The sequence below is a fragment of the Typopeltis vanoorti genome, chromosome 25 (genome assembly GCF_054136105.1).
Source record: "Typopeltis vanoorti isolate ZY-2024b chromosome 25, IOZ_Tvanoo_1.0, whole genome shotgun sequence".
Taxonomy (NCBI): domain Eukaryota; kingdom Metazoa; phylum Arthropoda; class Arachnida; order Uropygi; family Thelyphonidae; genus Typopeltis; species Typopeltis vanoorti.
Window position 1 is genome coordinate 51826357 of NC_143573.1, and position 18728 is coordinate 51845084.

Here is an 18728-nt window from a genome sequence, read left to right on the forward strand (position 1 = left end):
AAGTTTCTACACAACATTTCTTGTTGAAAATCTGCAGCCAAAGACCTGATATTTACAATGAAAGCTTTCATTTGGGATGATTTAAGGCCACCCATTTCACATGATGTTATATGGGAACATTTGAATGGCAGGTAGTTCCTTACTTCCGATACAGTTCTGACATGAGCTTCTACAAAATGAACTATTTCCTAAATTAAAAGAACCACTCCTTGAGAAATCTTTCACTACCATTGTGAACTTTCTACTGAAACTGGGCTTAACAAGCATATCATCTAAAAAAGTTTGTGGTTTGCTGACAGTAATATAAGACTTACCCATATGTTGGATGGCAGAGATACAAGACACAACCTATATGTTGGGTAGCAGTGATGAGACAGAAAAGAGATTATATTAAAAGCCTATAAACCTATTTATACATGTACAGTAATACCCTGATTAATGCTCAGGATGCATTCCTAGAAGACAGAGCACTAAACGAAATAACATTAAATGGGGAACACATGACCAAGAATAAAAAAGTTTAACTTTTAAGTTATTTTTATACGTTTATATTGTGGTTGTTACTGAACTTTTGTCCTTGTTTTTTAAAATCATTCATATAGTAGAAGTAGACAAATTTAAAGTGGTTCCAATGTCAACTTGACGTTCACTTTTTTCTAATTGCCTCAGCACCTGCATTTTATGTCGAGCGAAATGCTTTTTTGTATCAATTTTGTTTTATCATCTTTACACCCACTCATTTTGAATAATTTAAAAAAATGTTAGTAATGATTAATTTTTAACAAACAAATAGAATTTTTGTTGATTTCCTTGGTCAATAATATTGATAATTACAGTGCATAAATAATGTTTTATGCAGTACTGCAAAACGTATTGATAGTGTAGACACTGTTTCATTGCCAATGAACAACTACATGATGTACAGGGAAAACAAATGCACAGGACAAACATAGATTTAGGGTTTAGGGGAATTACAGCGCTACGACGAATCATCACCTTTTGTTGATTGGTTTGTGTTTAGGAATAATTGTTTTATATACGAATCCAGGGAAATACAGCGACAGATTGAATCAGATTAAATGTAGTGCTTTTTTAGGTGTCGAGTAGCACCACGTTATATCGAATCATGGAATATTTAGTGCTTTTTTGGGTTTGGGAAAAAACTGCGTTATGTTGAATCAGTGAAATCATCAGGGTAGCATTAAACAAGGTCTTACTGTACCAACACAAGGACAGTGTGCAACATTTTTGGAACATTTTTGGAATTTCATGTGATTCACAAACCCCAGGTGTCCTGCTTCATCAGTTTTAGGTACAATTAAAGTTAATACAGTCACCTCACCTCACTATGGCAAACATCACTGTTCACAGTTGTGTGAGTTGCACACTTCAACTGCCAAAAAGTCCTATAATATCAATGCTCTCCAAAAAAAATTCACTAAAGTGAACATTCTATAACAAACTATTCCTTTGAACCCTAGAAGTTTGTTATAGTGTATCAGCTATATATAATTTATTAGAACACTAACACTTTCAGGCAGATGCTATTAAATAGTGTTCTGGTTCTCTTTATGATTAACCAGTAATATTTTTTAGCAAATTTCATATACCTTTTTATTATGCTTTTCACATGTGTATCCCATGATGATAATATTGACCATCAATAATTTCTTAAAAGAAGTGGATCTTTTAATAAACATTAAAATTTCTGCATTTCCCCCCCCCCCCCAAATCTGATTTTCACATATTTTATGTTAGATTACCATGCACGATACAAATGGTATGCTGTTTAACAGTTGATATTTAATTGATGGTCATATGATATTAGGTTGGCAAATAAGTTCATTTGGTTTATGTGTTAGTACAAGTTTATGCTGCTTTGCTTATTGTTATTGTTGCGCTACCATGCAACGCTATTGCGCAGTTTAAAGGTGACATTTCATGTAACCTTTCAGTGAATTTTTGTTCAGCCTACTTCAGTTGTGTGTGTATGTAACATATTTTCTGGAAATGGAAGGAAATAACGTACATTACTGACATATTTTGCGTTTTTATTTCAAAAAAGGCAAACGAGTTGCACGAGGCCCATAAAAAAAAATATGCAGTGTATGTGGGGATGGTGCCTCACAGAATGTGCATGCCAAAAGTGGTTTGCCATATTTCGTTCTGGTGCATCACTGACGTCGAAATCTCCAGATTTCGACGTCAGTGATGCACCTCTCACCCGACCGAGGTTGATTTGAGTGTTGTGAAGGATATCGTCAACAAAAATCCATCACAAACAGTGCGGGAGATGCTGAATTACTGAACATATCTCTTACAAGCGTTGAAAACCATTTGCACAAGCTGGGATATGTTTCAAAACTCAATGTTTGAGTGCTGCATGAATTGGCTGAGGCCAATATGACTGCTTGCATATCCATCTGTGATTCGCTGCGACGTCACCAAGAAAACGACCCATTTTTGAAGCAGATGATTACAGGTGATGAAAAATGGGTCATGTGTACGATAATGTGGTACGTAAAAGGTCATGGGGGCACAAGAGCGAACCGTTGCAAACAACCTCAAAAGTGGGATTGTACCCAAAGAAGATCATGCTCTCTGTTTATTGGGATTATAAGGGTGTTGTCCACTACGAGGTGTTACTGTCAGGCAGAACGATTGATTCAATTGTCTATTGCTCACAGTTTACGCGACTGGCCCGTGCATTTAGCACAAAACGTCCTGAATTCGCACATCGGAAAGGAGTTGTCTTTCACCATGGCAATGCCAGACCCCATACATCGCTAACAACCTGGAGTAAATTGTTATGTCTTGGCTGAAATGTTTTACCGCATCCTCCGTATTCACCTGACCTGGCACCTTCTGATTACCACTTATTCTGATCGTTGCAGAGGTCTCTGAAAGGGAAATCATCATTAATGAGGAGGCTGTCAAAGACACCTGGATCAGTTTTTCGCCAGTAAACCTCAGGAGTTTTATGAATGTTGTATAGTGAAGTTGGACAGATGGCAAGAAAGAAATAAGGATGGGATGAAGAAATGAAAATGTACAGTGCCAAAGATCCCATTGTTAACTGAAGCTTTTTTCCAAAGGCTTTTAATCCAGCATTAAATTTGATAACTCCAGGCAGATGTAGATAGAATTTTACCACCAGAAGGTGCTGATTTTATACCTATCAGATCATCCTTGATCTTTAGGAACTAATTTAAAAAAAAAATAATAATAATAAAAAATATTCCTTTTATGTACAGGTGGTTCAAGTCACTCAATATAAGACATTTCCAGCCATCATAGCCCTGTAGCATAAATGCTGTTTTGAAGGAAATACTGTATACCAAATCATCTTATAACAAATGATTCTATTAGAATATGCAGGTTTGATGAACTTTTGTTAATCCCATCCTTGAAATGTTTAAACCTATAGTACATTAGTATACTATAGCTAGGTTAAGGGTTAGATCAGTGGTTCCCAAACTTATTTGGCTTACCACTCTCTTTTCAAAAAAAAATTTATTCAGCACCCTTGCCCCTGGAAACTACTTTCTAAGACCTGACCAGCTCTACCTGATACGTATAAAAGAAATCATATGAAAATCAGATCAGCAGTTCTCAAGTTTTAAGCTAACAAACAGATAGATGTGGAAACAAATTTGTGTATCTGTAGAGATTTTTACTACAGCCCACAATCCAGGATAAAGTATGGGCATCTGCTTTTGCAACAAGCACTGTTGGTGCCCATTTTTGAATTTTAATTTTAATTCCTCATTTATTACTTCTATCAGTTCTTCTTATAATTGTAAAGATTCTTCTGTGATTGTACTTAAATGGGTCCAAAACCCAATCAGGTATTTTCATTTCAAGAATATCTTTAAATTGTTGGTTGAAATCATAATGGAGATCCTCTAAATGCTGACAATAGCTGAGCAAGTTTCATCACATTTTTCCACTGTTGATAGATTTGGAAACTGGCTGAATTCTATTTGTCCCAAGTTTCGTTTGTACAGGACAAGTTTTGACACAAGTGCAGAAATAACAGCCTTTGTTTTTATTAAATTCAGCTCATCTCCTTGGTACTGTAGATTTGTTTCCTTAAATTTGTTAAACAAGTTTTCAAATAAGCTGTGTCACTTTTGAAATTAATCAAGTTGGTTAAAGAATCATCTCTGTTTTCAAAAAACTGTACACTGAGTCAAAGAGTTTATAAAATTGATTCAGACAGGCATGACCAGATCAGATAGCCAACAAACTTTTGTATGGAGCAGCAAGTGATTGAATTCATCATTTTCAATACAAAGTTGTCCAAACAATCTGTCATTCAATGAATGACTTTTGATTTTGTTGACTGCTATAATTACATAATGTACTGATCTGTGTAGGCAATCACTCAGGTATTTGACAACTAAATGTTGACGATAATCACACAATGCACTGTGTGATTATACGATAAATACGATTGAAAATACGATAAATCCTTTTTTTTTTTTTTATCAGCATGAACGTTTTGTCAAATGTTCTTCTAGCCTTTAAAGGCTTCATAAATTTCTCCGCATTTCTTCTTGGGTTCATCCATGATATTATCTGTAAAAAAAAAAAAAAAAGCTAAATTTACAAAATTGCTAGAATGCAATTTCTCACGCACTAAACCAAATTATTTTTACAAGAAAAGGTATAAAAATATGTGAAACCTGCTGTTTTATTGGAACAACAATAATTTGCATTGTGTGTAATCCATGTGAGTACCGACCAGATATATAGTATACACTATTTTTTATGCACTACATCAAATTGCTAACTACTTGTCACACAATTCAGAAACAATCTAAAACTGATTTCATATGTCTTGCGTATTTATGATATTATGCAGCGAACAAGTCATAACATGCAGATGTTCCTACCAATGCATACTGGACTTGCAAAATCCCATCACTTGAAAATGCATGCCCGTCAACACTTAGCTTGTTAATAACGCCGATCAGCTGTAACTTGCATATTGTACATTTCCTTGGGAAATAACAACCATTATGACCTTTACTTACGTTATACAACAGTTATATCATCAAAATTTTTGATGATAAATTTTTTTCAGCACTGAATTTTTGTCCTTTATGCTTTCACCATCCCCTTACTTCAATATGCTGTTCCCTTTTCTCATGAGGTCACTACCGTCCCCCTGGATCATTCCGGTGCCCACTTTGGGAACTACTGAGTTAGATAATCCAGACATTCTACTGTTGAGACCAGCATAGAATATTTTTAAAGTACTTTGTTATCTCACATAAAGCAGTGAATTTAACCTGATATCCATTGTTTGTTTGTTAGAATGCCTAGCCAACTGTGTGGGATTTGAACTCACAGCCTGTTAGTTAGAGCATGTTGACCCTTGGTTATCCAGACCAACATGTTAGCATATGGGAGTATCCAGGATACCAGTATTGGCATTTGGATCTGAGATAGGGTATTGTCAGAAGTTACCACTTTCTCTTCTGATTGGGGGGGGGGGGGGGCATTATAGGCTACTATCATTCTCAGTGATGTTCATTTCACATGGCCGGTTTGCCTGTTTTAAGGGATTAGTCCCCCACCATGTGCTATCCCAAAGTTTCTAGCTGGGGGGGGGGGGGGGAATCCTCCACCATTCTACAAGAGTAGCAATAATTAGAGTAATATAATATACCAAGCCAGCTCATATAACAATCAACTCTTCCTATATATCAGCTTAATAGGGATCCGTATTTAAAAAAATTGCCATAATGAACAGTTTGCTATAGAAAATATTCTTTGTAATAGCATTGTCCCCATGGATTTCAGTCAGGACTTTTTTTAGTAGTTATAATGAATAAATGTTATAAGTTATTTGCTATAATGAAAATTGTTAACTTCTTTTACTTTAAATGAAACAAATGCTTTTATTTCAGTTAAAAGTTTAAGTTAATGAACAGTTTAAAATTTTGACAGTATTACTCTTTTTTAAGAAATTTTATATTTATAATTCTTAAAGGAAAATATGAACAAAGTAATTAGCCAAGATTATTCTGAAAGTACAAAGCGTGCAATGGCCCAACTCAGTGAGAAGGAAATGTCATTTGAACTTATTGAGGTAAATTCTCCTATATACTGGACTTGCAAAAGTGACAGATTATATTATAATTAATTTATATTGCATATTTGTGACAACTAATTATCTCATGTATGGGGATCAGTTATTACCTCTTTCATTTTTCTAACATCAAAATTAAGTAAATTAAAATGTGATAACTTACAATTAAACAGTGTGCATTTTTAAGAAAATGTTTGTCTTAAAGTGCACTATTAACAACACACTTTATTCTTGTCTTGTTTCTTTGAAAATAAGCAAATGTAAGAATTGTGGAGAAATTTTCCTATCGACTACCCAGATATATAGCATATTCAAGAAGAGGCCAAGAAAAAAATCATGAAAAATAACTTGGTCAAGAATAAGAGTTTAAGGCAGTTATGAAAGTACTTAAAACATCTGTGTTCCTACCCACAAAAGGTTATAAACCTGTTGTATGTTAATACTGTAGGTGTGATAAGGGCTAAATAAGCTTAGAATTCTGCTCTATAGATAGATATAAAGTTTTTTTAAAGCTCGTAGCTTTAAAAAAAACTTTATGAAGTTTTTGCAAAGCTACCTGTTAGGAAGCCATCTGCATGACTGGTGGAAGCCAGTCATGCAGATGGCTTCGTACCAGGCATTGATATTCATCTGCCACTTAATGACATTCACATCCCAATGGAATTTGGTCTCTTTATTGAAGAGTGGGATTATCTACTCAGCCTACTAATAACAAGGATCTCAATGTGTTGATCTTAACAATGGAAAAGTGTTTGAAGCAATTTATAATTTAAAGGAACCAGGATTATTGAAACCATTATACTCACTTGCTCAACACTAATTTATGTAACCTTTGTATGCTTAAACATGAGTCCAATTCTGGACAGGTAAGAAAATGTCATCATCAAATTCCTGACATCTACAATCAGGGGATGTGCAGGATATTATGATAGTGCTACATGAAAGAGTTACACCATTACAAACTTCCACTCAACAATTTTCCTCCTAATTAATCTATTATCTGCCAAGTTTCCAATTTTATCAGACCCTATATATTTCTGTTTTGTAAGGCACGTTTTATTGTATCAATCTAGATCTTGGTCTTTCTCTGCATCATTTTCTTATGGCAGAGAACATCTGTTTTGCTGACCTTTCCTCTCCCATTCTGTTCAAGTGACCATACAGTCTGATATTAGTTCTGCTAACACTCATGAATACTAACAATGTCCAGTTCTTATCAGAATGTGTCTTTGATCAAGTACTTTACTTCTAACCCAGCTTTCAGATCCAGAAATTAAAATAAAATTGGTTTGAATACCGTCTTGTATACGTCAAGTTTAGTGTTTTGGATTAATTTCTCTCTTATTCCATATAAATTTATTCAGCTGACTTCCTACCACATCATCTTTGCTAATTCTATTGTCTATTTTCATATTTAACTTATCATCATCACCGAAATGTTTTACTTCTAACAGTTCTCCATTCAGGATGCAGTTGTTTTTAGTGGTTTTACCTATTTTCACTGTATTTGTCTTTTTACTGCTGATTGTTATACCAAAATTAATACAGCAGTTATTTATTTAGGAGTGTAACATCTTTATAAAATATAAAAAGATATAAAAGAGCTGAAATTAACATATCCAGTTTTGATATCAGATTTAATACCACTCAACATTTTATAATGTGATCCATATAGATGAGTGGAGACAATGTGCACCCTTGTCTCACTCCTGATTTACAGCTGATATATAGACTAAGTATTTCATGATATGTTCCATTTACACATATAACCGTAACATTTTGAACTGCTTTTCTCTTGGCACCTTGTTATGTGTATGTTCCAGATCTACTAAACTTAAATACAGATCATTGTTATATGCCTACAGTTTCTTAACTATTTGTCTTAAAGTGAGAATCTATCTATCTTGCTTTTCTCCAATTTTACTGAGTATTCTTAAGAATGCTTGCATAAATCTTACCATGAACACTCAAAAGGAAAATTTCTCTGTAATTCTCACATACAATTTTATTTCACTTTTTTATAGTGGGTACTATGAGACCTCACTGTGGTCACCTTGAATTAAAACCCTTGAAATGGCTTTTTGAATTATGCAGCGTATTCACTCTAAAGCTTTAATACCTCTATATTTGAACATCTCTGGTTGAATTTCATCTAATCCAGCTACCTTTCCACATTTCAGCTCTTTGATGGCTTTCTCCACTTCGAAGTATTTATGTGTTCCTCATTGCATTCCTGTGAGTGTTTTCTACCACTCTGCTGACACTGCTTGTTTCATTTAGCAATCTTTGAAAGTAATTATTTCAGACTTCTAGAATATCTTTATCTTCAGTTTTCATGTCACCTTTGTGTGATTCCTTTTACAGTACTCTTTCTTCCTTTTTTTTTTTTTTAAATTAAGGGGATGTTAAATCCCACATTGTTTTAAAACCGAATAAGAAACTCAAAGATTGGAATCAGAGAGTTTCATGCTGAATATAGTAAACTATAAAAGTATCAGCGATTACTAGCGTGAGCTAATGCAAGTAGTCGTAGTACGTAGTACAATCTCGGGCAACTCACAGCACTCTGGCACAGTCTCGGGCAACTCGCAGCTTCGGAATGAAACGCTCTTATTCCAATCTTTGAGTTTCTTATTCGGTTTTAAAACAATGTGGGATTTAATATCCCCTTAATTTAAATAATGTTTATGTTGCCGAAATGAAGCCTATTGGCTCTTTATATTTAAGTAACTCTTTCTTCCATTTCTGACAGCTGAGCTTTTTCAATAGCCTTCAGAATATTTTGCCAATTTCCTTATATTTATTTCCTATGTTCTTACCAAAGTCATCTCGTGACTTTTGTTTAGCAAGTTTTACATACTGCTTTCCTTTCTTACATTTTTTTCTCTGTATTCTATAAGAACACAAGCTGACTTACTTGTCTGAACTTTCATTATGCTTTCTTTTCCTTCACTGCCTCTTTAACTTTCTGAGAGTCCATCATGGAGTTCAGATTTTTCTATTCTTACAGACAACCTTACCACATGACTCTTTCTCAATCAATCAATTTTCTTCAGTTTACCACCAAATAGGTTTAGTTCTTGTGTTCAACCACTCATTTTTTCTTGAATAATATTGGTGTATTTGAGTCATGTCATTTGAGTTGTAAGTCAGCAGTTAGAATTGAAGGAAGTACAGGAAGATGGTTTAATGTTAAATCTGGTGTGAGACAAGGATGTACATTATCTCCTCTGTTATTCATTATTATCTATATGGATCACATTATGAAGGAAAGTGGTATTAAACATGATATCAAAATTGGAGATGTTAATGTCAGCTCTTTGCTTTATGCGGATGATGTTATACTTCTAAATAAATCTGCTACAAGTCTGCAAGATTCTCTGACTAAATTGAATAGCTGTTGTAATAGATATGATATGAAGGTCAGCAATAAAAAGACAAAGACAATGAAAATAGGCAGAATCATTGAAAATTTTAACTGTGTTGTGAATCGAGAACCTGTGGTTACTACTAGGTCAGCTACTAGGCACAATTTTTAGTGAAGATGGTAAATTAAATATAGAAATAGACAATAGAATCAGCAAAGCTGGTATGGTGGGAAGTCAATTGAATAAATTCATATGGAATAAGAGAGAAATTAGTCGGAACACTAAATTAGCTGTATACAAGACAGTGTTCAAACCAGTTTTAACTTATGGATCTGAGAGCTGGGTCAGAAGTAAAACACTTGACCAAAGACTAGAGACCGCAGATATGAGAGTCCTGAGAAAGATTGTAGGCGTGAACAGATGGCATCAATGGCAGTATCATATTAAAAACGAGGATATTAGGAAAGAACTTGACATTGTCAGCATCCAGGAATGCATTAGCAGAGCTAATCTCACGTGGTATGGTCACTTAAACAGAATGGGCGAGGAAAGATTAGCAAAACAAGTGTTCTCTGCCAGGTTGGCAGGAAAACGACCGAGAGGAAGACCAAGATATAGGTGGATTGATACGGTACAAAGTGCTTTAGACGATAGAAATATAAGATCTGATAATATTGGAGTGTTGACAAGTAACAGACTGATTTGGAGGAAAATTGTAGATAGGAAATTAATAATGATGTAATTTTTTTCATGTAGTACTATCATATCCTGTACACCCCTTGAGGGTACATGCAGGAATTTGATGATGATGATGACAAACTAAATAATATTAAGTATACAAGGGTTTTAGAGGGAGCGAACTTGATAGTGATCACATGTTAGTTTGAAAGTAGATTTGAATTCATAAAAAGAACCACATGCTTCAAAAAGAAAAAAAAAGATAACGAACCAACATCTAATAAACAGTTTAAAATTCACCTCCTAGAACAGGAGAGTATTAGAAACTTATATAAAAGCAGAATAAGAGATAAAATAAAACCAACCACAAACAGTATTGAAAGTGACTGGAAAAATATAAGGGAAACCATACTAAAAGCAGCAGAAGAAAGTTTAGAATACAAATCAAGGAAAACAAAAAATGGCTCAGAACTTTGAATGATGACTTAAAGGAATTAATCAAAAGGGAAAAAAAAACAGGGTTTTAAAATCTATCTTCAGAGTAAAAACACTGCTGACTATATACAATATAAGAAACTACGGGCTGAAGTCAGAATGCTTTCCAGAAATATACGCAGAGAGGATAAATATGTTAAATCATTAGAGCAGGATATCACTGGACCACAAAGAACAGGTTTTAAAATTTTCAGGCAACTACAAACAGCAGAAAATGACCAATTAAGAAATGTAATTTCCAAAGAGGATTGGTTATAACACTATAAAATATTGTGGTATGAAAAACAAGAACTAGAAAACAATGAAAAAAGTCACAAAACTGAAGATATCAATATATACAGTAAAGTATAGAAGAAATAGTAATGGAAGAATTAGAAAAAGAATTTAAAAACTCGAGAAATAGAAAAATCCAGGCCTGGATGGAATATGCGTTGCATATGCAAACAATAGCTTAAAAGAAAACCTACTTAAACTCTTCAATAATATCTGAAAATATCAAAAGATCCCAAAAGAATGGGAAACTGGAATAGTAATAAATATTTACAAAAAAAGGTCCCAAGGAAAAATGTGGAAATTAAAGAAGTATAATAAATTTAGTTTATTCATTTATCCAAGTGTAAGCAAACAAAGTTTGCACCTGAACATATCTTCAGGACTGTGGTAAGGTGGTACAACACAGGCAAATCACAGCAAAGGTTGCATAAGTGTTGTACCACCTTACTTCAGTCCTGAAGATATGTTCACGTGCAAACTTTGCTTGCCTTACACTTGGATAAAGGATTAAACTAAATTTATTATAGTCTAATTAAGTGCAAAATAAACTTCCAAGAAATTAAAGAAGCATTACTCTCTTAATTACAGCATCTAAATTATATGCAAACATCTTAAAGAACAGACTAATTAAATATACAGAAAATTATTTAGAAGAAGAACAGTGTGGTTTTAGAAGAGGGAGAGGATGCACAGATGCCTCTTTTAATGCAGCAGATCCTAGAAAAAAGAAAAGAATTTAACCAGCCCACTTCTATTTATTGACTACGAAAAGGTGTATGATAACTTGAACAAAAATCTACTCTGGAAAATATTACAAGATGATAAAATATCTCTTCAATTAATTAAAGCAATAAAAAAGTCTATACAGAAACAAAAATTTGCAGGTGGAACATTATCAGAACCTATAACTATAAATAAAGGAGTAAGATAAGGGAAACAGCTGTCAAAGATGGAATTAAACTAACAAATAATATACAGCTAAATACAATACTTTATGCAGATGATCAAGTACTAATTTCAAATTCAGAAGATGAACTCCAAATTGTAATTAACCATCTAAATGAAATAGCAAAAAAAATTTTAAATGAAAATCTAAAACAAAAACAAACGCTCTGGCAATGTATGGAAACATCATTCAAATAGTCAAAATTAAGCTTAACAATAAAATAATAGAACAAGTTACCGAATTCAGATACTTAGGAAATATTATCTTGCATATAATACAATACAATACTGATTTACAATTGGAAGCAAGATTACAAATTTACAATAGAATGAATAGCATAATTAAAAGAAATTTTGGAAAACCTAAAAGAAACTCGATTAAGATTACATAATATGACCTCTAAAAGATCTCTCAAATTTCGTAGTGAAACCTGGATTCTAAAATAAAGAAACAGACAAAGATTGGAAGCAGCACAGATGAAGTTTCTAAGACCTCTCCTGGGACTCACTAGATAAAAAGGAAAACAAATAAGAGAACGAGTAGATACAAAAAAACATTATAGAAATAGAAGAATACCAGCAAAATTGGCTACACCACATAGAAAGGATGAATAACAATAGGATCCCTAAACTAGCATTAGAATATAAACCTACAGGAAGAAGATACCATGGACATCTAAGATTAAGATGGAAAGATCAACTTCATCTGCAGAACAGGACATAAAAGTCTATACCTAAATTGCTCAGACAACAATGAAGTGACAGTTTGCTATAATGAATTTCCTTTAGAATAAAATTGCCCCTATAAGACATTAGGCATTGCAAGAATTTGATATTGGTGTTTGCTATAGTGAGAATTGATTGTCTTGGTCTCTCTCTAGATTTATTTTATTTTATTTTTATTTTTTGCTTGAAACACTTATTCTATTGATTTTTCCTCTCCAATTTTGTTAAGTAACCTTAAAATCTCAATTAGCTCTGCATACACATTGTTGAGTGTTAATATTAAGTTATTTTATTAATCTTCATTGCTAATATTGTGATTATGATTGTACCATTGTTACCATTCATTCATTCCCTTAATTTTTTTCAAAATTTTATTATCTGTTGTGTCCAGTTAGACTGGTTTTCTGTATCTAATCCAACTTTCCTGTATGTTGTTTTTGAATGTTTTATATCGGCCCTTTGATTGATTTTCCTTGATTTTGTGTCTTTTAATTTCTCATCTTCAAGTGTACAGGATGCTGTAACATTGTTAATAATTGGTGGATTTTTATATAGATAGAGTATTCATAGATATTATCTTAATATTTAATCCTACCATAGAGATGATCTCTGTTTCTAACAATTATTTTTTTAATTCAGTGCACCTATATGTTATTATATGCACAAGGGTTCACTCCAATTAGTGCAATGATCTTAACTCTTTCTTTCAGAATCCAAATAATCACTGACTCCGACCAAAATACAAAATAAACACATTTAATATAACAAAAACAATATACAGGGTGTTCGGGATAAATTTGACATATTTATAATTAATTATATTTTTCCGTAAGTTACATGTATTAACACACACTTCTCTTCATTTAAAAGTTTGGACCCTTCTTCATTCATATACAAGATGTCAGAAAGGATGGATAGCAGGAACCCACCTGAATCATGGGAGAGAATAACTTGTATCATGATGATTCGTGCCCGCCATCAAAATAAGGATATTACGACTGCTGCCCAATGCTCCCTGAATACAGTAAAAACAATCAGGCATGAACTAGAGACTTGCAATGGTGACTACGAGGATGTAGCAAGAAGAAAGATCTCTAGCAGACGATCTGATTGCGTTCGTACAGCAGAATTCCTCGCAAATCTGCAGGAACAGGTGTTGAAGAACCCTGGCATTGGAATTCGGGCTTTGTTCGTGGAGTTGCTAACTGTAGTCAAGCCCTGGATAACAAGAGTAGCCAATGGTAGGCCGTATGTATGGCAGCAGGATTCGGCCCCTTGCCACACCTCTGGGAAAAGTCAAAAATGGTTGTCTGAAAATTTCTACGACTTCACCAGTCCAAATGTTTGGCCTCCAAACTCCCCTGACCTTAACCCCATGGATTATTTTGTATGGGGCGCAGTTGAAAAAGACACCAATCGCACTTCCAGTAATACAAAAGCCCAGTTAATGGATAAAATTAAAACAGTTTTTGCGGCCCTTCCCAGGGAGACTGTAGCATCAGCTTGTTCGAGGTTCCGAAGCAGAATTGAAGCTGTGATCGATGCTAATGGTGGTTATTTTGAGTAAATCTTGTTGATAGTATTGTAATTAACTCTGCCTGTAATGTTTTTTTGTCAATTCATTAAATTTAATAGATACAAAGAAGATTTTCTTTTTCCTTACGAAACTGTCAAATTTATCCCGAACACCCTGTATATACACTTCAAACAGTATTACATAACTAACTACAAATTAATTGGATCCAAGGCCTTTTTAAAATAAACTTACACTTAAGACTAGATAAATACTTTGTTTTCACAAATGAAAAAATTCATAGTCAGTTTCTCTCTCTATGAACTTTAACTTCCTGTGTCCACCATGGAGTTCTGATTTTTCTATCCTTGCCAGTAATCTCACCACATGCCTCTCTGGCTGAATCATTGAAGGTTTTCTTCAAGGCTTGCCAATTAATGTCCAAGGTTTGGTTCCTGTTCTCAAACTCTTTCATTTTTTCTTCAATAATTTTTGTGTATTTTAGTCTACAGTTCACATCTGAGAGCTGCTCAACTTTTATTCGCTTTAAATCTTTCTTACATGTTATTCTTTTCAATATGAAATTCAATTTTATCCTGCTCAAGACTAAATAGTGATCACTTCCAATTTCAAATCCTCTGTACACTGGTGTCCTTCGCCAGGGAGAAAACATCACTATGAACAATAACATAGTCATTGAGACTTTTCTTATTCCTTGCCTCTTCTCTCCATGTGAATTTGTGCACATTTTTATGTTGAAACATGGTGTTAGTAATAACCAGTCCATGTTCTGAGAAGAAATCCAACAGGTATTTGCCATTATTATTTTTTGTATCTCTGACAATCATTTCCTACTCTGCTATTTACATCCCCAACAAGCACAAACTTTTCCCTTTTCATTGTGTCAGTTGCTTTCTTTAAAGCATAAAAAATTCCTTCACTTTTACCTTAGTAGAACCTTCTGTGGGACCATTGCCACAGATAATTGTCCAATTCCCCATTCTGATATTTGCCCACATTACTCTACTTGAGACTGCCTGCCATTCAAGAAGATTAGCCTCGTATTTTGTGTTGAATACTATGACTACTCCTTCTTTTCCTTGATTGTCATTGCCTGATTATAACATTTTGTATTTATTTCTCAGAAAGATCTCACCAGTTTTTGTCTTTTTTGTTTCAGTCACCCCTATTATGTCGATCTGGTACTTATCTAATTCCTCAGCAAGCTCCATTTCTTTGCCATTCAGGCTTCTTATGTTGATAGTACCGATCTTTAACTCTGGTGATGTCGAGGTGGGGTGTGCTTTCGGATTTGTTCCAGTAGCTGACTTTTCGCTGTTCACCCTGGTTCTCTGGCAAAAACAGCGGGGGCCTTGTTTAACCGGGCGACGTACCAGCCAGCATGAAATTTTGTCATGGTGTACCATCATTTTGTATATTGGTTTAAGCCAATAAGAATACAATTTGGTCGGCTAAATCCCAAATTGCCAGCCCATCCTCGTTCGTTTAGTATCCAGGTCCTCTGTATTCAGTATCTGACCTAATGTCCAATCCTCACCTTCTTGTGGTGCACCCAACAGGTTGCACCACAAGAAGGTGAGGATTGGACATTAGGTCAGAAGCCCTGGTCGGTTTTGTGCATTCCTTTAAAGGCAATGTGGAGGTCTCCTCTCAGTTATACAGCTTTGACCCTTAAGCACCCCGGCTCTGAATGTCTACATGTAAAATAGACATTTATGAGACATAAATTCCCTGTGGCATTTGACTGAGCACTTCATTGGATTTTGGGGTACGCATCTTTACCTCAATTGAATGTTGTATGAAATGCTGTTTTGGGTAGTCAAATTAAGTCTCTCTAATACTCGAGAAGACTAACAGTGGTTAAGCAATAATGGGAGTGAGCCTGATTGATTGTTATTTCTGCTAGTAATAAAATGAGTTGAATAATCCATAAATTGCTCCCCTGCTCTAATATACAAAATATGTGAAGATAGGTTTTTGCTATATTGATTAACGCAATGCTTATATGTTACTATTTAACACATTTGTATTTTTGAAGCTTATTGTGTTTTCTTTATTTCTTTGCTAGGCATTATTGTCATACGTGAAGAATCTAGACGAACCAGGTGCTGTTTTGATATTTCTACCAGGGTGGAATCTTATATTTGCACTGATGAGACATTTGCAGCAGCATCCTGTGTTTGGTACTCCTGCATATTGCATTTTGCCTCTACATTCCCAGATTCCTAGAGAAGAGCAACATAAAGTTTTTGAACCTGTTCCATCTAATGTTACTAAGGTAAACAATATCATTATATTTTGTGCTTGGTGCAAATGCATGTGTAAGAGGAAGAAAGCCTGAGTGCTCCTAATGAATTAAGATAAATGGCACCTTAAAAAAAAAAAAGTCAAGATCATTTCAAGGAAGTTGTTAATTTGTTTAGTTTATGCAATGTCAAAAAGATTGGAAAGCTTCTGTAGTATCAACAGTATGCAAGTTTATTTATTTATTTTTAATGCCACATTTCAAAAAAAAAAAAAAAAGAAGAAAAATCTATAATTTGTCCATCCTTTTTAGTATTATATTTATCATTATTTTTAATGAGATCACTTAAATTCATGCCATAAATGTTATTACATTATCCCCCCCCCCTCCCTGCTTTCAGGTACAAGATACAAAGCACCTATTAAATCTCTTATCTCTTCTTTCACAATTACTTCAGAAATAAAAAATTAACACAATGAAGCATGTAGGTTCGAGTCAAGTGCATCTTCAGATAAATTGAGAGTTAAACAAGGCAAAAATACTGTAACAAAGACTTGACAATACAAACATGTTAACCACACTTGAATAGAGCAATGCAGTCTAAACTGCTCTAATTAACAGATCAGTTCAAATGCCATTTTTATATGTTAAACGGGTGGGTAGGTGGGTCACTTTGTGAAGAACAATTTCTCAAAGAAGATAACTTGAATCCACCTTGATCAGATTGAGGCAATATAGGTTCACAACTTTCTTTTTCCTCGCTCCATAAGAAAATTGCTTTTATTAGGCCCGTTTCTTTTTTTTTTCAAAGAATCATATTTTTAAAGGAGATTGCATATTCATTAAAAATTGTTCTTTGTTCAGATTGTCCAGAGTTGTTTGTCACAATGTTTATCACCCATGCCAATTTGGCTCAAATTTGATAGCAACAGAGTAGGCCAAAGAGACCAAAAAGGTGTCTTTCACAATCTGAGATCAATGAATTTTTAATTATTTGGAGTGTTTTCAGACACTTTTGACATGAAATGGTGATATAGTTGGCAATGTGAGCATGAATTATAAAATCCAGTGTGGGTGTTCTTCCTAAAGACAGAAAAACTGAATATTTTCACTTGACCGACAAATCACAAACAAATGTAATGTGAAAATGTGTCGATCTTTATGAGCAAAATCTTGAAGTTCAGATATTGAACCTTACTATACTGCAAAGATATCATCCATATATTTATACCAACGTTTCTCAATCTTTCTAAGCACATGGACCAGTGAAATACCTAAAACAATTCTAAGGACCACTAAGTTATGTATTTTTTTAAAAATGTATTTGGGGATTATCAACATTTACTTATACAGCATATAGATATATTACATTTAGATATACATAAACATTTACAAATACATACGGAAACATAATTAAATTGGAAGTAAATGATTAAAAGTGTATCAGTTTTGCTGTGGGCAAACAAATGGGTATGTCAGCGTCGTCCTGCTGAAACCCCATTCATCTGACCACAGCAACTATTATTTTTTATGTTATCCCTATTCATCTGTCCACACTGATTAAGCTCACCTCACAACAACATTTTTAGCGCTGTTGATAACACGGGCAAATGAATGGGGATTGTTGATACCATCTGCCCACAATGGCATTTATCTTTAATCCCCATTCATTAACCCACAGCAATTTTATATGTTATCCCCATTCATCTGCCCATATTCATGAAGCTAACCCCACAACAGCTTTTATCTTCATGCACTCTCTGATTCGACCTGCGACATGTAAATTGTTCCATTCGCTAAGTGCATTGTGCGACGAGAGGAAAATGTTGTTCTTATCTTACTCCATTCATCATAATACTGAATACGAACTTGACATCCATGGATTCCATCATGGATGACTTCCCTTGTCCTGTACAAATTATCCCCTGCATATACCCAAAAATTTCACTCAGAACATCACAAAGCCATTAATGCCTCTCCTCCCCATCCATCCACACACACACACACACACACACACACACACACACACACACACACACACACACACACACACACACACACACACACACACTTCAGGCCGATACGAATCACCTTATTTCCCTGAGGAATTTTCCCAGCAAAAAATATTTAAGACATCCTGTTATGTGAAGTCATTCCCCATATCTATAAACAGTCCAACACACAATGTCAGTCGCAAAGTGTCATCGAGGTGGTCGGTCACATTTTCCCGCCAGCGACTGTATGTCGTATATACTGTATGCATGTGATTTGTACTAATCATGTTATGATGGTGGTTTTAATTATATCCGTCCTATTTTATATAGAGGCACAACAGTGGTCATCGTAAATCTGTCAGATTTATTA

The 18728-nt window shown here is 34.3% G+C and overlaps 1 protein-coding gene across 1 annotated transcript in view; it reads left to right on the forward strand.

The window, feature by feature from the left end:
- LOC150092745 (ATP-dependent RNA helicase A-like) overlaps positions 1-18728 on the forward strand; it is a 337554-nt gene that overhangs the window by 210078 nt on the left and 108748 nt on the right. The window contains 2 exon segments of the mRNA XM_090414778.1: positions 6002-6100; positions 16188-16397. Of these exon segments, the coding sequence (XP_090270904.1) occupies positions 6002-6100; positions 16188-16397 (309 nt within the window).